Source organism: Folsomia candida, unplaced genomic scaffold (assembly GCF_002217175.1).
Source record: "Folsomia candida strain VU population unplaced genomic scaffold, ASM221717v1 Fcan01_Sc001, whole genome shotgun sequence".
Taxonomy (NCBI): Eukaryota; Metazoa; Arthropoda; class Collembola; order Entomobryomorpha; family Isotomidae; genus Folsomia; species Folsomia candida.
Genome location: NW_019091193.1, coordinates 16,470,699 through 16,497,663, shown reverse-complemented (window position 1 = coordinate 16,497,663; position 26,965 = coordinate 16,470,699). Strand labels below are relative to the sequence as shown.

General features: G+C 36.1%; 6 protein-coding genes across 8 annotated transcripts in view; 3 read left to right on the top strand and 3 right to left on the bottom strand.

Annotated features, from left to right (window-relative positions):
* LOC110843175 (bromodomain-containing protein DDB_G0270170) overlaps positions 1-5,923 on the top strand; it is an 85,842-nt gene extending 79,919 nt beyond the window's left edge. For both annotated transcript variants that reach the window (XM_035846169.1, XM_035846168.1), the window contains exons 13-20: positions 914-938; positions 1,525-1,574; positions 3,908-3,991; positions 4,070-4,198; positions 4,296-4,311; positions 4,391-4,531; positions 4,699-4,815; positions 4,921-5,923. In XM_035846169.1, the coding sequence (XP_035702062.1) occupies positions 914-938; positions 1,525-1,574; positions 3,908-3,991; positions 4,070-4,198; positions 4,296-4,311; positions 4,391-4,531; positions 4,699-4,815; positions 4,921-5,081 (723 nt within the window). In that variant the 3' untranslated portion in view covers positions 5,082-5,923. The remainder of the gene's footprint in view (positions 1-913; positions 939-1,524; positions 1,575-3,907; positions 3,992-4,069; positions 4,199-4,295; positions 4,312-4,390; positions 4,532-4,698; positions 4,816-4,920) is intronic.
* A 1,013-nt stretch (positions 5,924-6,936) lies between these two features.
* On the top strand, positions 6,937-9,066 carry LOC110843166. The gene is made up of 4 exons (XM_035857519.1): positions 6,937-7,680; positions 7,752-8,095; positions 8,216-8,652; positions 8,746-9,066. Exons 1-4 carry the CDS (start codon positions 7,475-7,477, stop codon positions 8,851-8,853), a joined length of 1,095 nt encoding a protein of 364 aa, XP_035713412.1. The 5' UTR covers positions 6,937-7,474; the 3' UTR covers positions 8,854-9,066.
* LOC110842339 (E3 ubiquitin-protein ligase SHPRH) lies at positions 8,853-17,231 on the bottom strand. The gene is made up of 21 exons (XM_022088061.2): positions 17,079-17,231; positions 15,547-16,929; positions 15,259-15,462; positions 14,802-15,191; positions 13,979-14,712; positions 13,654-13,889; positions 13,240-13,562; positions 12,955-13,118; positions 12,642-12,830; positions 12,530-12,577; positions 12,345-12,474; positions 12,099-12,214; positions 11,656-12,008; positions 11,059-11,573; positions 10,351-10,866; positions 10,154-10,274; positions 9,922-10,066; positions 9,711-9,821; positions 9,533-9,620; positions 9,375-9,469; positions 8,853-9,271 (listed from the first exon to the last, which is right to left on the bottom strand). The coding sequence occupies exons 2-21, from the start codon at positions 16,871-16,873 to the stop codon at positions 9,119-9,121; spliced, it is 5,958 nt and encodes a 1,985-aa protein (XP_021943753.1). The 5' UTR covers positions 16,874-16,929; positions 17,079-17,231; the 3' UTR covers positions 8,853-9,118.
* A 17-nt stretch (positions 17,232-17,248) lies between these two features.
* On the bottom strand, positions 17,249-22,606 carry LOC110842340 (nucleolar protein 6). Its single transcript, XM_022088062.2, has 12 exons — positions 22,490-22,606; positions 22,052-22,400; positions 21,862-21,978; positions 21,603-21,791; positions 21,250-21,538; positions 21,014-21,174; positions 20,526-20,923; positions 20,096-20,431; positions 19,317-20,013; positions 18,252-19,220; positions 17,968-18,177; positions 17,249-17,451 (listed from the first exon to the last, which is right to left on the bottom strand). Exons 2-11 carry the CDS (start codon positions 22,385-22,387, stop codon positions 18,052-18,054), a joined length of 3,618 nt encoding a protein of 1,205 aa, XP_021943754.1. The 5' UTR covers positions 22,388-22,400; positions 22,490-22,606; the 3' UTR covers positions 17,249-17,451; positions 17,968-18,051.
* Positions 22,607-22,669: 63 nt separating this feature from the next.
* Positions 22,670-23,626, bottom strand: LOC110859839 (probable gluconokinase). The gene is made up of 2 exons (XM_022108847.2): positions 23,489-23,626; positions 22,670-23,346 (listed from the first exon to the last, which is right to left on the bottom strand). The coding sequence occupies exon 2, from the start codon at positions 23,321-23,323 to the stop codon at positions 22,721-22,723; it is 603 nt and encodes a 200-aa protein (XP_021964539.1). The 5' UTR covers positions 23,324-23,346; positions 23,489-23,626; the 3' UTR covers positions 22,670-22,720.
* Positions 23,627-23,628: 2 nt separating this feature from the next.
* Positions 23,629-26,878, top strand: LOC110859831 (sec1 family domain-containing protein 1). 2 transcript variants are annotated; one of them, XM_035857513.1, is made up of 9 exons: positions 23,629-23,769; positions 23,870-24,128; positions 24,194-24,368; positions 24,463-24,782; positions 24,866-25,106; positions 25,199-25,653; positions 25,740-26,022; positions 26,103-26,253; positions 26,335-26,878. In XM_035857513.1, the coding sequence occupies exons 2-9, from the start codon at positions 24,083-24,085 to the stop codon at positions 26,695-26,697; spliced, it is 2,034 nt and encodes a 677-aa protein (XP_035713406.1). In that variant the 5' UTR covers positions 23,629-23,769; positions 23,870-24,082; the 3' UTR covers positions 26,698-26,878. The 2 variants fall into 2 exon arrangements, with proteins under 2 accessions (XP_035713406.1, XP_021964526.1); XM_022108834.2 differs by having other exon boundaries at positions 23,633-23,769; positions 23,873-24,128.
* The last annotated feature ends 87 nt before the right edge of the window (positions 26,879-26,965 follow it).

Sequence of the window (26,965 nt, the reverse complement as noted above, 5' to 3'; positions counted from 1 at the left end):
GTACGTATTTTTTTATGACATTGAACTTCTCATTGTTCACGTGTATCTGTGTATGAAACTTTTAATTTTATTTAACAGCATGATATACATACATACATATGTACTCACCTTTATACCGTTCTCACAGCATGACAAAATGTAATTCATGTTTACATATTTAGGTTCCGTTGTGTACTTTCGTTCCACAACGCAGTGCTTTTTATGACACCACAAGTCTTTTCGGACAATTTTTTATTTAGTTAATTCAGTCCATTAATGCAACTTCATACACACATCTTCTCTGTGCGTCTTCTTTGGAATACAAAGTGGCAAGTTTTATGTCCCTGTGCTTTTGCAAGAAAGCTTTATAAAGTTTGCAATTGCATATGTACGGCATGGCTTATGACACAATTTGGCCTTCAAATGCCACGGTGAAATTGTGCAGAAATTGTGTTTCATTCACACCAATTCTTTTCACACGACTTTTGCATGTAGCACTTGTGAAAATTTGTGTAAAATTTACCATGTAATTGGCCGAATCGATTCACTACATTCTCCTACTACTTTTTCTTCTTCTTAGGATTATGCTATTTGATTTTAGCCGTTTCTTTGTTATGCAATAGTGATTGAAATGGAATTGTTTCTAATGAGACATCATCCAAGTGGTCGTCTCAATTGTAGTAGGTAAATACATACATAGATTGCATGTAAAATATAATGCATGTACAGACGCACTTGGCAAGTTAACATGAAAAATTACCAACAAAAAAAAGTCACCTCGGGTGGCAAAAATATTATGCTTAGACTTTTTATATTTAGATACATATGTACATTAATGCATTCATGGAATTTTAATGTAGAATTTTTTTCGTCTTTGAAACGTATAATCAAATTATAGTAGTGCTAATACTTATGATTATTGTGAATGTTACAGGAACTCCAACAGCTTATTGATGAAGGTATGATTTTATTTTAATCGCCAATGCCGTATGGTAAACAGTTTGTTTTGAAATTCATTAATTGAGAAGAGTTTAAACGGGTAACCACAGAATACAACGATAAATTCAGTTTAATCGAATTGCGACTATTGGTTAATTTTTTAACCCCAAACTAACAGCTAATATTTTATCAAATAGGAATAGGTACAGCCATTTTACAGTGCGAGTGACAACAAACAACAACTCTGCTGACTTTTTAAAACTCTCAAAAATAAAATGAAAATGCAGTAAAATAAAAGATGCAAAATAACATTTTCAAAAATTGTAGAACTAACCAGCAACAACAACTAGCACAGTTTTTATCTATGTAGATTGATAGATAACATTTAAAATTAAAAGACGCATCTTTTCTTAACTGCGAAGGAGCATTTTTTCTCTGGCTGTTCACATTTCTTGAAAATTCATGACTTTGGTGCGTGTAGGAATAGATACTTAGATGTTCGATTATTTGGACAATATATGTAGCAATGTTCTGGCAGTAATTCATAAAAATATTCACTCTGTGGAAAGAGGATTGTATTTTATTCAATAATTTTAAACCCTACAGCAAATCAGTCACTAGAGGAAGCAGGCACACCTTCACATGAAGTTTCCGTGGTAAGTTCTATTTTTATTTGTACAAGGGTTCATTTGTTTATTAAGTTTCTGTAACTACTGTTCGTTCAAAATTAATATGCAGTAAACCCCTCAAAATTTTTTGAAAGGTTAAATGGCGTAAGTTGCTGATTGTCGTTGACAACGATTTAACTATGCACATTTATTCAATTTTTTTCTCAACATATTTTAACTATTCATTTATTCCACCATCATAATTTCACATTAACAAACAATTTTGCTTAAATTGCAATGAAATTCCAACACCAATGTCCACTTTATGTACTTCTTTAAATATTTATGAAATGCGAACTTTTATACATTCAACTCGCTCTCAGAACCATTCGACTCGCTTTCTGAATCACTCTCTTCGTCTGAAGATTCTTCAGTACTGTCCCCTTCACATACAGGAATAATAATGGGAGTTATGATTCGTTCCATAAAATCGTCCACAAGATTTTCTTTCTCCATTAGCAAATCTTCCAATCTTATCACGTGTTCCACACACTTTTCCCAAAGGTTCTTATCCGCCTCCATTTCTTCCAGGACAGTTTTTGTTAGCATTTCAACTTCTTTTAACTTGGGATTTTGGTTGCGCTTGATTATTTGAAACTTTAATTGAGACCAAACCAGTTCAATCGGATTTAATTCGCAATGAGCGACAGGTAGCCATAAAATTTTTATATCTTTTTCACAGTTTTCACAATTCTTTCAACAATGATTTCTTCGTCTTCATGATACTTTTTCGCAAGTTGTCGTAGGAGAGGTATTGTCATTTTCTCGAATGAAGGATAGTGGCTTGGCAGTTGTGCTTTTTTATTTTCCAACCATGCAATTATTTTAGCCTTTCTCCAATTACTGCGAGGATTTTTCGAGGATTCTTCGATGGTTTTATGATAGCTGGCTTGATCAAGAACAAGAACTGATTTCTCCGGAAGAAAGTCTACAATTTCTTTTATCCAGGCTACGAAATAATCCGTGCTCATGTCTGCGTGATAATCATCGGTTGTTTCGGGTACATCTTTGGGTTTTTTCTGGGTATTACTGAAAACCCTCCCAGCACCCCTCAAGAACCCGTTCTCACTTCCCAGATGAACAATGATGATCCGTCTACCTGCCCCGGATGGCCAATCGGAGAAACCACCTATTAATCCATCAGCAAAACGGTGTCCAACTCCTTTTAACCAAATATCCACGTGTGGTCGCGAATTGGACATCGAAAGGATCTCTTTTTCCGGAATGTGCCAAGCTTTTGTTTTGCACGCATGCTCGTTAATCCATGTCTCGTCCTGATAAAATATAGAATATCCGTTTCGCCTGTAGTACTTTACTTTTCTTACGGTCGTATTCTGAATGCAAAATTTCCAACCTGAGTGTGAGTGGCCACTCACATTTTGTATTCTTTAACATGGGGAGTGGGAGTGGCCACTCACACTCAGGTTGGAAATTTTGCATTCAGAATACGGCCGTTAGATAATCAGCTCTTGAAGCAGCAATATCCACTCTTTCCATTGGAACAGGCTTTCCTTGAGTTTTGACGTATTTAAATTTTAGAGTATTTTTCATTATATTTCGAAGAGTTGTTCTTTTCATTTCGGGAAAGTTAGGATCCGATGAAAGCGTTGCATGAAGAGCAGTAAGAGTTGGAAACTTTTTCTCAGCGTATGATTGAAGGACAGCTCTTCTTATCACGCCTTCAGTAAAACTATCGATCACGACTGCTTTCCTACCGCAACGCTTTCGGTTTTCTGAAGGATTTAATAGTTGGCCAGTTCTTTCCTCATTTGCGACATTGTACACAGTTCTTTCACTGACATTCAGGGCTTTTGAGACACGTTGAGCTGGGTGAAAGTAGCTTCCTCTCATTGTTCCTATCATTAAAAACAATCAGCATTATCCATATAAATCATTTTCAATGATTGCAATACATACATACATTTCCAATACATACCTTTATATTCTGAAAATAGTTCTTGTCGTCCTTGAAAATGTTGTACAATTTGACAATATCTCGTTTTTTGTCAAATGGAATATCTTTCGCTTTTCCCATCTGTAGTAAAAGGCTAAAGTAATTTCAAATCATGATAATCTACAATAAATGATAATTCACCTCTGCCAATGATAATCCACCTCTGAAAACAATAATCCACCTCAGCAAATAATAATCCAACTCTGTAAATGTTTCATCTCTGCAGATGAAATTCGGATGAAAATTGGAAAATAATGCATTTTAAAATAAAATCGAGTGATGGAAACCAATTATCCGCCAAATAACCTTTCAGATTTTCTACTGCATATTAATTTTGAATCAACAGTAATTGTTAATCTTTTTAAAGGTAATATTGCACCGAGAAATTAGTTGCGGAAGCCTTGGAATAACGCTGGCTGGTGGAGCTGATTATGAGACAAAAGAGATTACTGTAAGTACCTCACACAAAACTTGGACACAAAATTCTACTTTGCGCGTCGTTTTCATTAAAATTTCGCCAAATTTTCAGGTTCATAAAGTCCTCACCTCCAGCATTGCAGACCGAGATGGACGAATTCACCGATGCGACCGAATTCTATCCATAAATGGAAAAAGCACAAAAGGATTAACACATAGAGAGGCATTGAATTTGCTCAAGGTATACAAATCCGATTAAACTGCAAATATGCTACAATAATAATTTAAGGGCTGCTAATATTGGTAAAAACATTTATTTTATATTTTCATGAATGCAGTCTCCAAGAACAGAAGGTATAAAATATGATTCTTTACAAAATGACAAACAATGTGTGCAAGGCGGAATTAATCGTTTTGCTTTGTTTGTTTCTAGTGGTTCTTGTAGTTTCTCGAGGTAGAACAGCAAATGGATTCCAAACAATTTCGGAAACGTCCGCTCTGGACAGAGCGATAGAACCTTTACTAAACGGAAATTTAGTGATTGAGAATGATGACGATACATGTTATAAATGGGGTGAGTTATGAATTTATGCATTTAATATAACCAGAAACATTTTATATTTAATAAATATTGGAGTGGAATGGAGTGAGTCAATCCTCTGGAACTTAACTTATTTGTTTTCTATGGTCAAAACCAAATTTTTACGATTAACTTTAATAAAAACACTTCATTACACTTAGGATCGTTGAAAACTGCAACTCTCGTAAAGGACGGTGCCGGATTAGGGTTTAGCTTGGAAGGAGGCAAAGGATCCATCCAAGGAGACAAACCACTCACGGTCAAGAAAATATTTATTGGTATGTTCGCCGGCCCATTTAGCGGTTGACAGTAAAAAAAATTGTGCAATTATATAAGTCTGACGTTCGTAAATTATTTATATTTATATATTTAATTTTTCAAAGGTGGACCTGCCGAGAAAAGCGGTGAACTAAAGCTGGGTGATCTCATCGTATCAATTAACGGCATCAATATGTCGTCAAAGTCAAGAACTGAAGCATGGAATTTTATGAAAAAGCTGAACGATGGTGACGTAAAGATAACTATTCGATCCCCATTGGTCTAAAACATATACATGTATCTACAAACTACGGACGAAACTATTTTTAAGCAACAACAATTGTATGTATTTACGAAATGTACAGATTTTCATGTTATCGATTCAAAATTAGAAACTCGTGGGGACCGTTTGAAGTGACCTAGTTGAAACTAATATTTACGCAATTATATATATTGCTAATTTGCTAGCTAATTTCAAGTGCGTGTGAATTTTTAATTACTGATGGCTTTTGTAGTAAGTAAGCTGAAGTAGGCAGTGAACATTGTAATCTTAGTTTTTGATGGTTTTGTTGAATTCACTATATTTTATATAGAGTTTTAAACTAGTACATTTATCAACTTCGGTTTATCAATTTAGAATTATCCGGTCGAAACCAAATCACAAAGCGTTCTGCATTCGCAGAAATATAATGGAACATTGCTATACTTTATAGTTCTGTATGACCCTTCACCTGTGCTCGGTGTTATTAAAATGTACAACGGACGAACTGTGTGGCGTTAGGAGAGAACCAATCAACAAACAATATTGTCAAATGAAATTGCAAGCTTTAACTGAAAACTCGTCGATTTTTATCTATACAATACAAATACTTAATATGTAAATATTTTCGTATCCAACAAAACTATACATTTGTAGGTATGTTGTAATTGATATTATATGCCTATTTAAATGGATTCCAGAATATTCGTTACACAATAACTATTATTAACTGACTTAAATGAAATAATTACAGAAGAGCATAATATATCACAACTGCACCTGCATGTATCAATTACATTTTACTCCTGTAGACGTTTACACTTACAAGAATAAATTACATACATGAATAAATCCTAATGTCGAAGAAATTTATGTTCCCATGATTCGTGGCCCAGATGACTTATCATAACAAGCATGTAAAAATGCACGACTGCATTATTCAAAATAATAAATAATATAATGCATGCAAAAATTTTTTATGTAGAACAAAGTATCCTTAATGTAAGAATGTAAGACTTCTCCATCGATGAAATACGACGTTAGGGATCTACACATACATGTATGCAGATACTCATCAGTTAATTGGCTTAATTGTTTAAAGGGTGATACCCATGAATTAGATACTATCGTTCCGCATGTGAGTCCAGCTTTTGTGAATGTCAACTTTCAACTTTCACTGGTGACCAAGGACCAAAAAAATTTTGGCTTGATTAAATTGAGTTAATTCTTCATTTGACGCTTGGTCAATATTATTTGACACTTTATCATTCTATACATGTTGCGACAAATGAATTGTTTCCAACACAAATTTTCATTTTTGAAGAAATTAAATTTTAATTATTATGTACTGAAAAAATGGTGTAAGTGGACCGTTGCTAAGTTAGAAGATTGAGATGGCCCCCTAGGTCAAGTCCGGATCAAGTGATCTCACACCCTCCAGTGGGGTGTCAATCGATCGGTCTAGATCATACGATCACTTTGGTATATTATAGAATTTTGTGAGATAAGAATTGGCTGTGAAATTCCTGAAAAACTTATATTTTGGCGATTTTCTTCAAAATAAACGTTTTAATTTTCGAAATAGTACACTCGAGATTTTTAGCTTAAAAAATCAAGCTAAAAATTAGGATGATTTCATCCTCAAGAATTAAGTCTCTATGTCTGCCTGTTCAAAAGTTATTCAAGGTTAAACTAGTTGGTCCGGATAAGAGGACTTTCGGACCAGCGATTTAAAAATGAAAATTTTATTTCGAAATAATTCATTTGTCGCAACCGTATGGGGCACCACCCCATAGAAACGATGTCAGTTAATCGTGACGCTTGGTTACATTACGGTTAAATAATTCTACATTCCTCATAACATTTTTTATCACGAGAAAAAGTTGGTGCAAAATGTATTGTGCTTTATTTATTGTATTATTTACTTGTCGCATTATTTTGAACTATCCGAAAAAATGAATGAATGAATTACACTTGTCTAACTCTATTTACCTAATTTTCTAATATCATGGACTTACACAAATCTCGAAATTCACGTTCTCTAGCTTCCGCAAAACAGTATCTAAGTACTTATCTGGATCATCCATTTGAGAATACAAATTTCCAAGAAAGAATACTCGCAAATCTTCAATGCAAAAATGGACTCTTTTGTAGCAAGAACTTGGACTCAATGCCGTGCACCACGAAGGGGCAAAGGCTGCCGCCCACCGCAACTGAAACAGGTCGCAATCCCACCAGAAATAGGCCTCAGAGGAAAACTATTCACGTACAACTTGGAAAGATTGAGTCGAAAGAAATGATCAAATACAAGTGTGACCCCAATAGACCAACGACACACCATTCTTTTGTGACCGCTTTCATCTTGTTGTTTAATTAGAGTTGAATATCCGCTTCGAGCTGCGGTTCGACTGCAGTACTTGATGCACAGCACAAACGTTCTCTTGAACGAGCCCGAATTTATGGACAAAGTTTATGATAAACTCATCGAAGAAGAGTCCAAAGGCCTCAAGAATACAACAGTGGAAAGAGAACAAGCCGAAAAAGATAGGGTGAAATCACTAGTAATTGAGGGGAAAATGGTCCCTCCAGCAGACATGGCATATTTAAAAAATCACCCAGTGTTCAAGTATGAATTGTTAACTATATAAAAACCTATTCGTGATATTTACATACCTAAGTCAAAGTATTATAACACAGAGTGAACACAATGTTGAAACGACTAGACCAACACGACAAGGGATTTCTGGCTCCGACAATACAGGGCAAGATTAGTCCGGTGGAGCCTTATGAATTTGACGGAGATAAATTCTTCAAGCATCTGCACAAGAAAGGTGGATACTGGATACCGTCAGAAGAGCTAATCGCAGAGGAGGAAAAACTTGAAGGAAAAATAGCCAGGGCTAAGCTACGCCTTCGAGAAAAACGTGCCAAAGAGGTTGGTCACGAGAAAATGATGCGAGTTTTGTATGAAAATGACAATGAAGAAATTAATCGTTATGAGATGACAAGGGGCTCCGACGCCAGTGTTACTTCGTATCAGAGTATGCATACATATTACATATTTACAAATCTACCTATTCATTTAGCTCGTATGCATAAATACTAAATAAATTGTGACAGAATATCATGTTATTAATTTTATATATTCAATTAATAACTAGGCCGAGCAGAAAACATTTCTCAAATGTTAAGTAGTCTCAGTAATGAAAGAGAGCGACAAGCAGCAAGCTTTCGGAGACGACGAGCACAGTTGGAACGCGAAGAGGCGAAACGGCAGGAACAAGCGTTGTTTCGACAAACGGCGAGAGACAGAGTTTATCTTATGGCCAAAGAACTGGAACGTCAGGCCTACGTTGCAAGACATTACCAGCGACACATCAACAAACAAATTCCACCTGACGCTGGACTGAGTATGCTCTTCAGTAAACCTAAGCACAAGTTCGAGAATCTTTTTTCGGCTCCGCCCACTCCACCGGATGTGGAAGAAACCAACTCCTTTCAAAATATGCGGCGTTACTTTGGCGTACGGGGGACTGACTTTGAAAGGTTTCAATCCTTCAATAATCCATTGATTGAGAGATATCTGGACGTTGTAACTGTAGGTTAAATACCTCCGAATATTACATACATCATAAGATTTATCAACAATGAGCAATGCAATACTAACTAATGTTTTTTTTTAATTCTTAAGAAGGTAGACGATATCCTAGAAGGGGCAGCTGCAGTAACTGACATGTATTCCAGGGAAGAACATCATGCCAAAGATTTGTTGAAGAAAATCAAACACGGGATTAATTAACACGAATAGTTTTATAATTGTCATTTATTGATAAATGAGCTTATGTATCAAGTTGACCCTTATAAAACTAAAACTACTTAACTGTTTTAGTGCAACAATTTCATAAACATAACGTAATTACCGATAATTCATTCAACAACAAAAAATTTAACGAGCTACATATTATACTATATGTACAATAAGTTCAGCAATTTACTTTATTAAAGTAGACAATTAATAGGCATGCACTTGTGTGTGCATGCAAATACGTAGGGAGCGGTGAATCTTAATCTAACGTCACCGTGTTAGGACCAGAGTAATTCTTTCCGTCTTTAATTAGACTTTGCAAATCTGCTACTGTTAAAGCTCCTTCAGCATCAGAAGAAACGTCATGCCCCTTCAATACCTCGAATAGCTGCTCCTCTATAGTATCCTTTACCTAAATTCGCCAAGTACGCATTATAAGTATTTCTTAATATGCTTATTTTTTGTAACAATAAAATCGCAACCGAAAGAATTGAAGTTGAAAAATGTCGTCTTACATATAATCGGTGAACAAATGTTGGCTTTGTCTGTCCAATTCGATGAATTCTGCCAATTGCTTGCAACTCACTGGCAAGACTCAGGATGGGTTCAACTAAAAAGTAATACCGTCCATCATACAAAAGTAATTACGAGTAACTCATTTTACTTGACATACCTAAAATAATATGCGTTGCTTCAATGATATTTAAACCTTTCGACCCAGAAGCAAGTGGCATTAGTAACACTTGGATGTCCTCAGTTTGCTAAAGGAGCAAAGTAATGAATAATTAATTGTGCTATACGGATAATTAAAAACAACTCAGTTGACTCGCTAAAGTTTCTTGGACACAAACCTTGAATCGCTGCAACTCGGTTTCAAATTTCTTTCCTAATTGGTTCAACAGACAGCTCCTGATATCATTTTGTGCAAGAGCCTTTGAAATAATTTCTAATACGTCCACCCACTGTGCATCAAAATAAAAAGTAAAATAAATTATTGATCGCACTACTTCAACACAATTGTTTTTATGTGGTTAACTTGAAACTAAGCGGTGTACCACGTACCGTAGAAAAAATTATAGCTTTCTCGCTTGGATGTGAGTCTTGAAGTCGTAGTAAAGTTTCTACTACTGCCTCAACCTTAGTAGAATGACTCCCTTTAATATGTTTTGTTTTCGTTGAACGTTTGGAAGGACTGCTAACTTCAGTACTGGTGAAAATAAAAATAGTTAGATTCTGGCCAGCGAAGCGTTGCGTAGTAAATTGACAAGTACATAGTAGTAACGTAAGGCCTCACCCTTTAGTATCCACGAATGATACATCCGAATACTTTACAGACGTTCGACAGAGTGGACAAAAGAAACTTTGCGATACATTAGGGCACATTTGTTTTATGCAGTCCAAGCAGAATGAATGGCCTAGAAGTATTTTAAATTATTCATTAAGTTTTTTACAAATTCTTAAAACAACCAAAAATAATTTATTTAGAGTTACCACAACATAGTACGCTCCATTCATAATTCAGCGGACACTGACAGACCGGGCAATCTTCAGAGTTAACGGTACCCCGTTTTCCATAGTCTTTTTTCTTCAATGTCTCCAAATATAATAACTGTCCCATATGAACTGAGAGATTTGCTTTTCCTAATTCCAATTCGAGTTGCATTTGTGCTACCTTTGTTTCCAACTCATGAGGTTCAAGCAAGTTGATATTTTGTATTCTTTGATCTTGCTCAATTTGTCCAGATTGCAATTCCTTTACTGGTGGTTTCTTTTTCCTACGACTGCTTCCACCCCCTCCGGTACTTGTACTGGCAACTTGATTGTCAACGACGCTGCTACTGTTCACCTCGACGTTATATTTCAGGCAAAGTCGAGTTGTGGCTTGACTAAGTTCATCATAAGCAGAAACTTCGTCGTAGATTTGTCTCCAAAGAATACGCAAAAATCTAAATTCTTTCTTCATGGCATCAAATAGCTTAATATGAGTTGTCCCATCATCTCGAACATCTAAACAAAATCAATAAGTTATACTTTAATATGTCCAACGTCTTTGTTTTTATATTTCGAATAGTTCTTGTGTTGGTAAATAGCACAGGATAGGATGTATATAAAATAATATATACATACTTTATCTTTGAAAGTACATTAATTGATATGTGCCAACTTAAATAACCTATGGATTAATATTTGATGAATTACCGCCCCGTAGTCCATTAATTCTTGCAAAGTTGTTGATTAACTTTAAGATTTTTTCAGTATCGGAATCGCCCCATGTTCCCTGACGTTGGGCATCACTAAGGCCAACGTTACAATGCTCCAGTGACTCTATCAATTCTTCTTCTTCCCTTAATAATACCAAGTTTCGTTCGTCTTCAGTCAAATCCGATGTAACATCTCCTAGTATCTTATGTTGTTGCCATTGTCTACCCGTCCGGACAATTTTCTTTCTTTTTTTCTCTTTAAATAATGCCGACTCATATTGCAAGAACAAGTCATGATATTGGCAAAGCTGACAACGGAATCCTAGTTCATCACTTTCTTTGTAGTACAATTGTGCCTTCTTACGTAAATGACAACTTATTGCCGCATGTACAAATGAGTTTGCACCTTCTTGTTGTAATTTATCCAACCCTTTCAATGCAGATTTACGTAACTTGTCAATTTCTAGAATGTTTTCAACAAGGACCCGTTCCAGTCCATTTGCATCGTTAAATCTACGCAGTTCAAACAAGAAGTAATAATTTACTGTAACAATATTTGAGAATACATTATGGAATACAAAAACAGCAAGTTTACCTATTTGCTAGCGAAATAAAATTTTTCATTTGTTTAACATCCGGACCTCCTGATAGTTCATCCTTGATGCGTTTAACAAATTCATCAATTTTGCCAATTTTTGATGCTTTTGTTAAGGCTATTGACCACCAAGATGAGTTGTGACATTTGAATTCTGCTGGCAAATCTTCAATTACTTTGGACAATGGTTTGACCACCATTTGTGCTGCTTTTACACTGTTGGAATATTTTTGAAGGTATTTTTTCTTTAGCTCTTCAGCTTCAGTTCGCAATGAACTATCTCTCAAAGTATATGGAATGCCATCATGATGTCGGTCCAATAAATCGGCCAAATTTTCCTTTGTATGATACAGCTAATGGATACAAGAGTGGATAATACATTTTATGGTAATGTTATTAGAAATGAAATGACTTTAATAAGCTGTCGTGTTTGTGTTTCATACCTGAAGTGAATCCGTTGTAAAATGCTTGTCGTTCTTTTCCGATGATTGTAAAACCTCTCGATACATTTCAGAAGCAGAAAGCCAATTTTCTTTGATCATATGTATACCCGCCATTCCTGTAAAAAATATAAATACATATATAGCATCAACTTATTTATCAATATAATATATGACGAAACCAATTAGACATATTACACACACACACAGTAGTATTAGTAATAACAATATGACCATGCATTAACCAACCATTTAAAGATGCCACAATCTGACGATGATCGTCAGCACATTGAACACTTGTTTTCTTGATTAATTGGGCCAGTAATTCTTCCATCGTCATTGCGTCTTTTTGAAGAGAGAATGAATGACCTTTCACCATCTGTGGTTTAATAATAATGATTATCTTGTATTGCTAATTTATATTACGAGCGTACCTGTGGATGGCAGCAGGCTTTCCGTAATTCTAAAAATGGTAGTAGAAGCTGAAAGTGGGGAAGTAAAAATTAAACTACCTACCACTGTAGTATAAATAACGCTATAACTTACTGATTGTAGGATTTGACGATCCAATATCGAAAGTCTTGTCTCTAATATGTTGCTGTTTATTTGTCGTAATCTTGAAATTTTCTCCAAAATTTTCTTTGAGCAAATTTCATATTGTTGTTTATAGAAATGAGTTTCGACAGCTGAAAATGTCAACCATTGATGCACAGAAGTTTGTGGAGGAATACCAAGCTAATAGATAAAATTAATTTTTTAGATTAAATAATTAACTGTCATGTTTTATATTTTCATCTAAATACCCTAAATATAAAGTACAAATAGATTATTTCAACTAAAATAAATAAAATGTGAATACCTGGCCCAAGACGTCTGTTTTTCCTGTCCTCCATATGACCTGACCAAACAGTTCGTACAAAAGAGAAACGTCTTTCCGATGGAACGGTTCTTGAACAAGTTTCTGCCACCAAAAATCTAACGCAACCGGTTCAACACTCAAAAAGGCGAACAGCCCAAATAGATCTACAAATTTAAAAAACAACAATGAATTTAAATTAAATATTTACATAACATGCACGAATTACTATAAGTTGATTAATTATATGTATCTATATAATGCGTTCTATTGAAATAAATTTTTTACCCCGAAGGCCTTCATTTATTGGGGTACCAGTGACGCACCATCGGTGATGAGCCTTAAATTTCAAGGCCATCATGGACATTTTGGTAGAAATTCCTTCAACGAGTTGAGCCTCATCTAAACAAACTCGATACCAGTACACGCTTGGCAGCGGCGAGGGAATTGTCATGAAGCGTTTTGCATTACGGAATCTCCGCCCGTCCTCGCTATTAGTGTGAGGCAGGTCAACGTAGTTCAATTCATTTGCCAATGTGTTGTAGGTTGTAATCACAATGTCAAATTCTGCAAGCTTGGTAGGAGGAACATAGCCGTGATTTGTAACTCCCCTGGTAAGAAATATAATTTTAAGATGTAAATAAGTTGAAACCTGTCTGCAGTTACTACTACATTAACTGTAATAATTAGAATAACACTTACTTGTAGAACATGATGCTCATATTATCTTTATTCACATGACGTTTGAGTTCGTTGATCCATTGATGGCTTATAGTATTTGGAGTTACAATAAGTGTGGTCTTGGCAGGAACAGGTGGCTCAATTGTTGTACAATGCGGGCAAATATATTTATTATTTGAAGAGCGACGAAGCAAGTATTTCTCATGACCAACACAACGACTGTGCTGCGAACTATGACATATACTGCAAATAACAATCTGAAAGGCATAATTAGCTTCCTTTAATAATTAAGTCAATTACTTTTTTTAGTCTATCAATACTTATAAAACTGTCTTCATTATATTACCTCGTTCTTGTCATTACCACTGCTACCTCCACAAATGCACTCGAATCTTGAAATTCTTGCAATTTTTGTCTCAAAGAACGTTCCATTAAATTTTACTCGCGAAACATTATGCACTTCGCTGTAATTTAACAATTCTGCTTCATACACTGCTTTACATCTTGAAAATGTTGTAGTTCGCACCGAAGTTTTCAATATTTTTTTAGGAAGGTCAGCTTTGACATCAACAGCCTCAGTCGCTTGCCGTTTAATTTGTTTATGACTTGAAGTTGAAGAAGATGAGGAAGGAATAATTTCGTTTTCGACAGAATCATCACCGGAGTCATTCACAACCGAGGATTTTTCATCCGAATCATTAGTTGGACATCCTATTGTTACAAAAGTACATGGAGAAGTGTTGCGTTTTCCTTTGAACTTGGGGTGCACAGGCGCTTGCGAGTCATGTTTACTGTTAACTAGTTTTGAATATGTTCGAGATGATTCCCTTATATTGTTCACACCAAAAGTTCTTTTTCTTTTTTGGGGTGGATGCCATGATTCTGACGAACTTTCGTCAATATTATCATCCTCACCACTGTTGAAGTTGGAGCCACTTTGAGGAGAATTATCATCATCATCTTCATAAATTGATTCTTCGTCGTCCACGTCACTTTGATTTTCTTTGGATTCCTCCATTGGTTTTGGGTTGAGTAGTACTAGAGAAATCACTTCCACTGTTTTGCCTAATCCCATTTCATCTGCATATATAATCATATTAGTACATGGTGCAATATTTAATTCCATAAAAACGAGTTAAATAAATGGTAAAAATTATCTCCTTCCTAACCTGCCAATATACCTCCAGAGGGTAAACCATCTAAAAGAGGTACCTCCCAGCACATATATCCAATATGTGGGTTGTAGAACGCCTGTTTTCCCTCGATCGAGATTGGAACGTACATTTTGTTGATAAACGATGTTTTAATGTCCAATTTAGGGGTTAGTTCTGTCGATTGTGAATTTGTTGTCAATGCCCCTTCTCTGTAAAGCATCCATTGAACAGCATTCCTTTGATATTGTCTAAGAGTGGGACCAAGAATCTTAGGTTGAAGCGAAAACGTGGGAGAAGGCAATACTTCTCTATCATGATATTTTTTGATTTGTCCATAAAACCAAGGAATGTCTTCCTTCGTCTGGAGTTCGAGAGTCTGTGCTTCATCGTTATCATGGATCGGTTCTAGTTATTGTGAAAATAAATATACTTTAGAGGTTATAGGAATTACTTACGAAGGGATATTTTATACCATAATGTGGAGGAGGTTGGGGTTGGACATTAAACAGAGAGTTTAAACTGTCTGCAAGTATTTTGTTCTTAGAATATGGAATGTCGTTCAAGGTGTGTGGCCCAATTATAAACGTTTTGTTTAATAGAATGTTTATTTTGACTCGTTTACGTTCTTCACAAAGGCCAACAAACTCGAGAAGAAATACTTTCTTATTGCCAAACCCTGAAATAAAAAATAGAATGCTTACTAAATGGATACAAAATATTATTTTGAAAATAATCGTTAATAAACAAAATAATAGCTAACCTTTAGAAGTGAATAGTTTTGTGCCAAATCCCTCAATGTGACAAGGAAACAAATACATTTTTCTGGCGACAAATATTAGAGTTCTTCTTTTATCCGACTTGTTGAGTTTTGGTTTTGGTTGCCGAACTGCCTCTTCTTCAGATAATGTCTGTTCAGTTTTTAATTCCATTAAAGCCACATCTCGGTAGTCAGCAGAATGTAAAATGACTTGCTTTAACCCTGGAAAATTACTCAGTAACATTTCACAGTTCAGTATTCGCAGTTCATCGTCAGGATTCGTCATCTGTAAGAACACCTCGCCCACCTTACAATATGAACTAATTTGATTTCCATTTTCATTTGAGCCTTCTGTAGTAAATTTAATGTTCGTTCTATGATTAATACTACTTGATATTTGCGATCTATACAGCTTTGCAGTTTCGTTGCCGTTTTCATCATGAAATATGGTTTTTGGAAGTAATGGCTTCACTGGTTTAGGAACCCTTTGAACGGCAGGTTTTTTCACTGAGATTTTCTTTTTTCTTGCTCTCTTCTTTTTTCTTGGTCGTCTCGTTGCAGTTGTAGTTCGAGTTCTTGCTGTACCACCAAGTTGAACTTGTCGTACTGTTCCTAAATGAGTTAGTACACGTTGCGACTGCTGTGGCCCTAAAATATGACCTGCTACTGACGCAAGATTTCGACGTGCTGCAGCTCTTTGTGCAATACTTGTTGCTGATGCGTCAGTACTGGCTGGTGAATAGTCTGGATCATCTTCTGAGTCTTCTGACCCCCAGTCCGAATTTGTTCCAACTCCATGTTGATTGCTATTAATAATTGCTGCTTGATAGTGGGTACCTTGCACACGCCTTATAGTTTCAAGTTGACCTTCCCAACTTGGTTGATTTGATGGTGGTTGGTGGCCAAGCCCCCCTTCTTCATTTTCTTGTTCAGAAACAGGTTCATCATCATCAGACGCAAACTCGAAAATAGTTTCGCCATTTTCATCAATTCTTGTCTTGAAACTCCGAATAGTTGTCCCACGACTTGTGGATGGCTGCTCTTGCACCAATTCTTCTGTATCCGGCGAAGAGTCTTGACTTAATATATTATCTGAGGTATGATCGGATACTGAAAGGTCCCTCCCTCCTCCTGAAGAGGGAGATGGCTGGAAAACATTTTCTTCATTGGTTTCTGAATTTGACAATGATGGCAGTTCTTCTGAGCTATTGCTATCAGGAGAATTCGACAGTGATAGCAAATCCTCCTCAGTGGTAAACTCATCGTCTAAAATACTGCTCCTCGGATTGTCGTTATCAAGGTCCTCATTCGAACCTGACAATTCCGACATATCTATTCAGCTATGGTCAGCCTGCTGACCGAATAGGAAGAGTTCAGCGGCAGAATCTGTGAAAGTAACGAATGCTAATTTAAATTAAATTCCTAGTGATACACAATCATGCATACACATAAGTCATAGTTATATTACAACTTGTAATATAGCTTCCCCGTTAACTAACTTAGCGTAATATAATTATATTACACTTCACACTTACCTCCTTCTTTTCTACTACTGTAGGTGACAGACAGATTCATTCATGCCGAAATTACGATATGAATTATTGCAATCAACTTTAAACTTTGAAAACAAAAAATCGAATTAGTAAAAATTGAAAAAATAGTAAATCCGAAACGTATAAGTAAATTTTTAGTCAGGCCTGTAATATAGAAAGAAAAACAATTTATTCTATTCTTTAAAATTATAACTTTTCGAGTAATACAGCGAGCAAGACAGACAACAGAGAAAGAGAAGCTTGCAGCTCCGCTTATAAATACGCTCTGCTGAATGAAAATCGTTTGCTAATCGTTTGCCCGAAATGGTTGGCGGTGAGACAGTTGATGGAGTTTCATGGGCTTGATGATAATTTTCTGAGACAAAGAAAATGCATTTTTAAGCATAATAAATTTAATTGATTTAAAATTTAAAATACAAGTAGGAAAATTAGATATTAACGTGGCATTGTATCACGTGTTTTTTGTTTGAATTGTTGTGTCTCAACTTTCCCTTCCTCCATGTATTCAAATGGCGATTTTGAAAAATGTTCACCGCCTTTCGTTTTTAACAATATGAAGATATTAATGCACCTAAAAATCGGTAATTTTAAGGCTTACATAGTTAGGAGATAAAAATTTTGATTTTTTTCTTCAATGAGGAAATATTTAAATTTTATTGATTATTTTTCATCTATTTTATATTTATCTTCTTGTTGAAGAAAAAAATCAAAATTTTTATCTCCTAACTATGTAAGCCTTAAAATTACCGATTTTTAGGTGCATTAATATCTTCATATTATTAAAAACGAAAAGCGGTGAACATTTTTCAAAATCGCCATTTGAAAACATGGAGGAAGGGAAAGTTGAGACACAACAATTCAAACAAAAAACCCCGCATCAGCCAGCATGCTATTCCGCCTTAATAATATGTTATTTAATAATGCCAACAAAGCTGTACAAATGGTAAGTTTAAAACTATGATAGTCTTTCAATGTTCTCTACAAGTCCTTGTCCCAAAATTTCAAACGATTCAATAATTTCATCAACATCGGGGACCACGCTAGTCTCTTCAAAAATCCGTTTTGCATTTATAGTAGAAACCTAAAAGAAGAAAATATAATTGAGAAATTAATGAGTTTAAATTTGTAATTAATATAAATTGTAACTGAACTAACAGCAAAATCTTGTTCTTTAAAGGATTCAGGCTTCCAAACAACAGCAATAACGCTTCCACCAAAAGTATTATGAAGAAACAAAGCTACATGCCCAAACGAACGTCGTAGCTCGGAGAGGTACGTTTGAACAGGGTCAAAATCAATTATGGGGAGGCTCACTTTTGCAGATTTGACGTACTCGTGAAACTGAGCTGCGTTTTTGGCATCGATATTATCACAAGAATGAGGATTCATTGATTTTTTTAAGTGAATTAATATGTCAAATTCTTGCGTGTCTGTACGGAACACCTTTTTAATTTGAGTCATGTAGTCTAAAGTGTCAGATTTCCAACAGGTTTCAAGTATTGACAATGCTTCTGTAGCCAACAGTTGTATCCGATACAGAAAGACTGGTGCGAGATGTTTTGTCCAAACAGATGTACACGTGTCTTCCGGAGTAACAATAAACAATAAGGGGAGTTGGCTGCGTCTTCTTACAAAATCGAGTTCAATCGCAGATAATTCCTCCTTTGAGAGTTTGTCGTGAAAATTCAGCACAAAAGGCGTAGACTTCCAATCACAACTGGATAAAAGGGAAAGGAATCGTAAAAATCCAACTTGAGCCTCATTTGGATGGGACAGGTAAGGAGAGAATGACATGAAAATATGAGCCACGAGGAGTTCCACACATTCTTCAGTGAATCTGCAATCCGGATGATCTCCAATACTGCCATATTTCAAAGGGGATGCGAGTAATAGCTGTGAAGCAATCCATCGTTTGGCCAATCGGACTGTCTTTCCAAAGGCTTCAAATTGCCGACAGAAGGAATGGAGTGTGGTGGTAAGTTGTGGAAGGAGCAGAGTCTCTTTCTCCAGTCTCATGGATTCTGCACTATCACGAACTTTTAAAACTCCATCTACTCCAAGGCGTTGTTTCAACATGATGAGCTCACGATAGTGCGTAAGTTTTATCCGGAATATGAATCCATCCTGCAACAAGAAAATCAAAATTATGTATGTAGATAATTAATTGAAGCTTTACATGAATATTGTAAATATACTGTGCGATCAAGATATATATTATACTTTCTCAACGTCCAGACATCGCGGATATATTTGAACGGTAAGGCCAAACTGATCAGTTAGAAGTTTTCCAATTCTGGTCAAAAATGCACATTTTAATCTGTCCACAGCTTCAACATCATCAGGCCACTTTCCACTGGTCTCCAGATGCAGCACCACACTGATCGGTTCCACTACTTTTGGGACTTTTGACAACGCGTGTTCCTTATTGAGTGTCATAATTTTTCCATTTACACGAGTTGGAATTATTCCTCCCCAGCACTTTGAAGATTGGAAATGTTGTGCTGGAGTAGGATGAACACTTGTAAATCTTAAAATAGAAGATGTCCCTTGAACCGAACTGACTTCTAGGGGCAGCCCTTCTAAGGATCGCAGAACCTTAGATAAATCATCAAATACAAGTGAGGCGTCGCTGCAGATTGTATCCAGCTGGCGTGGGACAAGTTGTTGGAAATCCGTCACGGATGACTTTTTTCGTTTACCTTTGACATAAGTCACTTGTTTAGGCTTGGTTAGCTTCTTTGTCACATTAAAATCTTTCTCCACCACATTTTCAACTTGACAGTCAAAGTAACTCAACCCTGGCATTTCGCTTTTCAAATCAAATTGTGCTTGAAATATATAGGACAGCATCTGGTATAAAAGTTGGTGTTTATCTTCAAAAACAACAGTTTCGCACATGGTTCCATCCTTGAATCGTCTGTATTGATATAAGAAACATAAGATTATACAAAATTCATTCCTATTATAATACAGTAACAATGTAACTAACAAAAATTCACCGTAAATGCGATTTATCACCCCATAAATCCTTGAATGACTTTACACGAAAACTGTTTTCTGCATCACATTTCTCAATGAGCTTATATGCCGTATCCCGATTAATCACGAAGCCAAATCTAACAACGTTGTTGTTTGCATTGGGAGGTTTACTGAAAATACTCCAAACAGGATCAGGAATAAGTTCATTGTCCACAAGCTGAACTCGTGCTCCCAAACATTGTTCAATTATAGGGCCAAACACTGAAATTATGATTGGGTATTGAAATCCGCTGTGGTTCAAAAATAGTTGTTCTTTGCCATCTTTGAGGAGAGTTTGGATATCACATGACTTTAACCTATATTTCAAAAGTAACAGTAAATAGTAATTAAAATCCTAAATGGAATGTGAGATCGTGTTTGAACTAGAGTTTTCTTTACACTTTTACTTACTGGAGTATGTGGTCAAAATTTCGAATAAATAATACAGGTGTCAAGAACAAAGCTTGAACTCCCTCTATTTTGTTTCGTCCTAAAATTTCAACGGCTCTCTGAGCCTCTCGCTGAACTCTTTTAAATGTGAATTCTGACATATCTGCAGTGTAATTTAATTTTCCAGAAGAATCCAAAAATACAACGTCAAATTGGAGATGCCAGTCTGCGATAGAAATATCTGATGGATTATTAGCACAAAACAACCCTATTCCATTAGAGGTTAAATCCAAATGTGCCAAATTAGAAAAGAAGGTCCTTAGAACATCGTATGAAGTCATTAATCGGTCAATTTTTTCAGTCAACGATAAATACACGATGAAAGCAGAGGCAATAAATCCTGTAAATCCTCCATATCCCTGAAAATTATATTATAACACAATGCAGATATTATTACCATCATTTTGAAGCATCAGTATGTATGATAATGTGTAAGAATTTATTCTCACCTTATCAATGCCCCTCTGGTGAAGCCAAACCTTTATAAGCTTAGTTGCATTTGTATAACTTTCGCAACTACGCAAGACAGAGTGTACAGATGTTTGAGAATCCAAAATAAGAACATCGGTCAATATTGAGAAATTGTAGTTGGGTGTAGCAACTTCCGGTTCTAATTTTTTTTAATTTGTGATTAGTACATTCATTACCGTCTGATAAAATTTAGTATAATATGTAACACACTCACCATTATCTGGCAGTGCTTTTTGTTGATGTTGAAAGTAATGGTTAAATCTTAGATTGTTGATTGTTGGAGAAAACCGACTAGCCTTAAACAATTTTGATACTGACGTTATAATCTTTACTTTAAAATGGCTACAAGTTATCAGAAGTGCAGGCTTTGTGGGATTTCCTTGCTGAAGAGTGAATTGAACAACATCTCCTCGCTCAGACAGTAATCTGGCCAGATATGCCAAGTATATTGCACGCTTTATGTGGTAACGATGATTAAGGAAGTCTTTTTTTCTGTAAAATTCCTGTTGCATAAACATAAATATTAAGTAAAACTACATTAACAGAAAAATAAAAATAGATTCATACCATAGGCAACTCTAACGCGATATCTACACAACTAATCTTATTAACTGCTGCTTGTATTTGCCAGGATCCAATCATTACAATTTCAGAAGGTTGCACCCAAGTAATTTTTTCATTCGAGTCTTCCAGAACTGTTATATCAGCCGGAAGTGGCAAAGGAATTCCTTTCAACAACACCTCAAAATCAGTTATCTAAAAATTTCACCAAATTAAAATCAGGTCCAATACAGTATTTTGTGTGTAGCATGTAGATTGTGCGTACCGCATGGGGTTTTGATGGTTTACAAGATAAAAGATAATTTCTGAAATCAATAAACCACTTTTGGGCTTCTTTTTGTATTTTATCCGTAAGACTTATTTCTTTCAGGAGTTCTTCAATCTAAACAATATTAAAGCATAATTTATCCGGTTTTGTACATATTGATTCGTACTCAAAATCAAACATAAACTACCTGGACTCGATACAAATTGGACGAGTAGGTGTGTTCCTTGTCTCGCAAATCTTTAGCTTCTTCACTGGATATTTTTTTCTTGTCCTTTTTATTCATTGGTCTTTTCCGTTTCTTCTTTTTGTCCTTTCTTGATTCTTCTACTTCGTTTTCCATGTTCCCGTCTTCATTTTCATCTGAGTCTAATTTTACTTCGTCATCGCTGACCTCAACAACTTCAGAAACTGATTGGTCGTCGTCGTCGTCGTCTTCTTCTTCCAGGTCATCACTCTGGTTAGACATATCTTCTTCAGAACCTGACTGGCTATCGTCTTCCATATCGGAGTCAACAAATACCATCCTGCGAAAACTTCTAAATAAACAAACCCAAGATTTAAGAAACATTCACTTTGCGCTTTCACCCAACCGTAGTTCTTAATTCTAAAATACGAAATAACTTACCAAAATATAAATAATATGAAATATGTAAACCAATTTGCCGACACGTGGAGAGGCAGACAAGCAACAACCCATGCTTTCTTTCGCGTCCACTTGTGTTGTTTCACGACTCCCCATTTTACTCAGGTCGCAGTCTCAAGTTGAGACTCTTGTGCAAGTAAAAGTACCGTCAACCGTATAAAATAGTCTCAAGTTTTCCGATTGATTTTATTTTTGCTTTTGTTATTGAACAGCTTATATAATATGTTTTAATTTTGTCTCAATCTCCTCGACCACGTCAACCAACTCAAGGTCTCCATTTACCACTGAAAAACTCTGTAATTCTTGCCCCTCTGGATATTCCAAAGTGTTGAGTTGACTCTCCAACATGCCGGACTTCATGAAATGACCTGACCTTTGAGTCAACCTCTGTTCGAGGATGGCCCGGGAGCAGTTAAGCAGAATAAAATGCAGCTTGACGTCCCCAGTAGTGGCAGCATTATTGGTACTATCATCCGAAGAAGAAACGGCAGGATGGGGGATTTCCCCTCGAAGGATGTCCCGGTACTTGTTCTTTAGAGCGGAGCATCCCACGACGGCAGCCACCTTGTTCTTCTCCGAAGATGAAGGGTTTGTCGCAAACTTCAAAAATTCTGTTCGCACCTTCATCAACCAGGGAATGCGGTCCTCGTCTGTGAGTGGAATCCCATCTCCCATTTTCTTGACGTTTTCCTTCGGATGAAAGGCATCTGCATCAACGAAGGTAGACTTGTAAAGATTGGCAACCTTTTGACCAACTTCTGATTTTCCGCAGCCACAAGGGCCCATCACGATAAGCACGTAGGTCGTGTGAGACATGTATGGTTGTGCAAAGATCAATTCTGCAAGAGGAAATCAATTTATGAATATCTCATGTCAACTTCAGGATGGTGTAATTTAGAACATAATTAAAGTGCCTAGGGCCTAAATATTTTTGATATCCCCGAATTAATTCGTGGATCCCGATATTATCGTTATTTTTACCTTTTAGTATTAAATAAGGCAATCAAATCACAATCTCTCACAACCCCGACGAAAAGGTTAGATGTGAACGACGGGATTGAATATTAGCCACGTAGCAGAATTCTCAACTTGCAAAAATCTAAATCGCTCGAACACGGCAACACACATAAATTGACGGCCAATATCAATATTGAATATTAATATATACGTATACGAGGAAAGAATTAGGGTAGTTGGATTAGCTATAACGAAGCTAATCGTGTGCTCAGAAATTTTAGTTGCATATAATTCTTAGCTTCAAGGTGAATACAATACACAATACGTCTTGAATTAATTTGTAATTACTCACGTTTTTCTTTCTCATACAAATGAAAAGCAATTTTATTTTATTTATTTTGTAAGGAGGCCTAACACATACAACACCACTGAACAACAGCTGCTTATCTGTGTCTGATTGACCATCAAATTGACCTCCAACATCAATGAATTGATTTTGTCATTGGACTACATTTGTAGTTGACAGTTGACACTGACGTTCCAAGTTTTGCGAACCCTTCATACTTGAAGTTTTGCTGATCAATAAATAAATTCTTTGAATGATATCGGCTAGAAAATATGGCTGTATCTGGACAAATTATGTCTCTCCGAGACCGGCAAATAGGTATAAAATTATTATGTAATGTATGTGGTAGTTTTAAGTGATATATATATTCATTACTGCTTTAGTTTCCGTTCTCCAAATGCTAAATCTGAACGAGACTCAAGCTAACAGCAGTAGCGGCGGCTCTGTTCCAAAGGAACCAATCTGGAAAGTTTTGATTTATGATCGAGTCGGAATGGACATCTTGACGCCGCTATTCACGGTACAAGAGCTTCGTCAGAACGGAATTACATTGCATATGTAGGTTGGAATGTTTGACAATTCCATTCAAGTGATTTTTTTCATTGGAATCTTTTTTATTCACAACTGATTTTGTATGTTTTTTTTACAACAGACCGCTTCATTCCCCGGAAAGAACAGTTTCATCGTCGAGTAGCATTCCGGATGTCCCTGCAATATATTTTGCTCTTCCAAACGATGAAAATGTTGACAGGATATGTCGTGATGTACAGTCCAACCTTTATGGAACTTTCTTCCTTAATTTTATTCGCCCAATACCGCGCTCAAAAATTGAAGAAGTTGCGAGTGCTGTTTTGAATTCTGGTGACACGAAGTGTGTCAACAAAGTATATGATCAATATGTAGATTTTGTTTGTTTGGAGGATGAATTTTTTGTTTTAAACTCTGGAAATAAGAGCAGCGAAGAATTTTATGGTGAGCACCTATGTATAAAACACAATCTATTGTTTTCGTGTATCAGTATCGTTCTACATATACCCGTTATTCTATTTATTTAGCGTTAAATAGACCAAGCATAACGGATAGTGAAATGAACGCCATGATTAGTGGCGTTGTGGATAGCCTGTTTTCAGTGCTTGTCACTTATGGTCAAGTTCCCATAATCCGTACACCCAAAGGAAATGCGGCCGAACAGATTGGGGAGAAATTAGATAAAAAGATTCGAGATAATTTACAGGATCCACGAGCATCCTTGTTTAATCAGTCTGGTTCAATGGTTAATTCTGGAGATTCTTTTGGGTAAGTTGCAAATTCTTATGCTAACAGTGTTACTGCTATACAAAACATGCTGGTGAATAAGTTAATACAATAAATCCAATTCACTATTTCAGGTCAAATTATTACGCCAATTCTCGTCCGCTGCTAGTGATTCTTGATAGGAATATGGACTTGGCTACTCCTCTTGCTCATCCATGGACCTATCAATCGTTAACTCACGATGTCTTGGAGAACACTCAAAATCAAGTTAAATTTGTTGAAGAACAAACTGGAAAGCCTCCTTCCCAGAAAACATATTCTGTAGACACTCGCCGTGATCCATTTTGGAGCACGCACAGGGGTTCACCATTTCCTACAGTGGCTGAGGCCATTCAAAATGAGCTGGAAGAGTACCGCAAGTCCGAGGATGACGTGAAGAAATTAAAGCAGACAATGGGGTTGGAAAATCCAGATTTGATGGAGTTTGACGTTAGCGACAACACCACTAAATTAACCAATGCCATAAAGGATTTGCCGCAACTATTAGAGAAAAAACGAGTTCTTGACGGTCACACTAGCATTGCCACAGGTGAGCAGAATTACATTATACATTTATGCACATATATGTATCAATATTGAGAAGGTGTCTCCTCAAATACAATTCTTTACTTGCAGCAATTTTATCTCAAATTAAATCAAGATCACTTGATACATATTATGAAATGGAATCAAAGCTTTTGACAAAATCGGAGGCCGTGCAAATTAACAACATTCTATTAACACCAAACATGGGAACATTTGAAGATAAAATGCGTCTCTATTTGATATACTACCTCATGAACAATGGCAGTGTATCTCATAGTGAACTAGAACAATTTCTTCAAAGTTTATCTTCCGTAGCCATGAGTGAACGAGAAGAAGCCTTGCTAGATGCAGTTGAATTCGTTAAAAAGTGGATGTGAGACTACCACTTTCCCATTAACCCCCTTGCATATTTATAGACTCCTGGTCTTAATTGAAATGTGACTTTAATTGCAGATCATACAGTAAAATGGCAGCCAGTGTTGTCAATCCATCTTATAATTTGGGCCTCCAACGTGGTGGACAATCATCATCAATGTTAAATAAACTCGTGAGTGGGTCTTCCTTCCTCATGGAGGGCGTTAGAAATTTAGTATTTAAACGACAGGTAATATCATTTATTCCTTACCCTTTTAACTTCAACATGTCTAATAATTTCTTTCTTATAAGTTGGTTTATAAATTTTCAGAATCTTCCTTTGACAAAAATTACACTCGATTTGATGGAAGGGCGAGAGGTTGAAGACAATTTTAGATATTTCGATCCAAAACAGCTCAAACAATCGTCGACAAAACCAACTCAGCCCCTCGCATTTAATGAATGCATTGTATTTGTGGTTGGAGGAGGAAATTATATTGAATACCAGAATATGATGGATTGCTTTAGGAAAAAAGATGTTGGAGGAGGTGGAGTTGGTGGGGGCATCTCAAACAGTGGAATGGGGGGACCATCCGGTGGACCTACGAAAAGGATCATTTATGGTGCAAGCTGTTTATACAACGGAAGTGAATTTTTGGAACAACTAGCCAGACTTGGCCGAGAGATGAAATGATTAAAGCATCACTTTCATTTCTTACTACAAACGAGTACATTATTTATTATTATAATACTACCCGAATGCATGCAATTAAAAAAGAACATTCATCCGCATGAATGTTTTTCATCCATCGACCTACATTATATTTTTCGTAACATTGTATCACCTGAAATAAACTATCCATAAACTATCCAACTATTCATAACTGTATGAATTCATTTTTTTTTATTCTGGTAACTTGTACATGTACATATCTGTGGAGTGTAGCTTGACTTCAAGCATG

Excerpts from the sequence above, each read along its gene's own strand:
- LOC110843166 (XM_035857519.1), top strand. The coding sequence starts at position 7,475 with ATGCACAGCACAAACGTTCTCTTGAACGAGCCCGAATTTATGGACAAA. Across the intron at positions 7,681-7,751 it reads AAAAATCACCCAGTGTTCAA|AGTGAACACAATGTTGAAAC; the intron begins GTATGAATTGTT and ends ATTATAACACAG. Across the intron at positions 8,096-8,215 it reads CAGTGTTACTTCGTATCAGA|GCCGAGCAGAAAACATTTCT; the intron begins GTATGCATACAT and ends ATTAATAACTAG.
- LOC110842339 (XM_022088061.2), bottom strand. The coding sequence starts at position 16,873 with ATGTCGGAATTGTCAGGTTCGAATGAGGACCTTGATAACGACAATCCG. Across the intron at positions 12,475-12,529 it reads AAGCCTGCTGCCATCCACAG|ATGGTGAAAGGTCATTCATT; the intron begins GTACGCTCGTAA and ends ATTAAACCACAG. Across the intron at positions 10,067-10,153 it reads TCATTCGTGGATACTAAAGG|TACTGAAGTTAGCAGTCCTT; the intron begins GTGAGGCCTTAC and ends TATTTTCACCAG.
- LOC110842340 (XM_022088062.2), bottom strand. The coding sequence starts at position 22,387 with ATGGTATTTGTTGACTCCGATATGGAAGACGATAGCCAGTCAGGTTCT. Across the intron at positions 21,175-21,249 it reads AAAAGCACTGCCAGATAATG|AACCGGAAGTTGCTACACCC; the intron begins GTGAGTGTGTTA and ends AAAAAAAATTAG. Across the intron at positions 19,221-19,316 it reads GATGTCTGGACGTTGAGAAA|GATGGATTCATATTCCGGAT; the intron begins GTATAATATATA and ends TTCTTGTTGCAG.
- LOC110859839 (XM_022108847.2), bottom strand. The coding sequence starts at position 23,323 with ATGTCTCACACGACCTACGTGCTTATCGTGATGGGCCCTTGTGGCTGC.
- LOC110859831 (XM_035857513.1), top strand. The coding sequence starts at position 24,083 with ATGGCTGTATCTGGACAAATTATGTCTCTCCGAGACCGGCAAATAG. Across the intron at positions 24,129-24,193 it reads TCTCCGAGACCGGCAAATAG|TTTCCGTTCTCCAAATGCTA; the intron begins GTATAAAATTAT and ends TTACTGCTTTAG. Across the intron at positions 25,654-25,739 it reads TCACACTAGCATTGCCACAG|CAATTTTATCTCAAATTAAA; the intron begins GTGAGCAGAATT and ends CTTTACTTGCAG.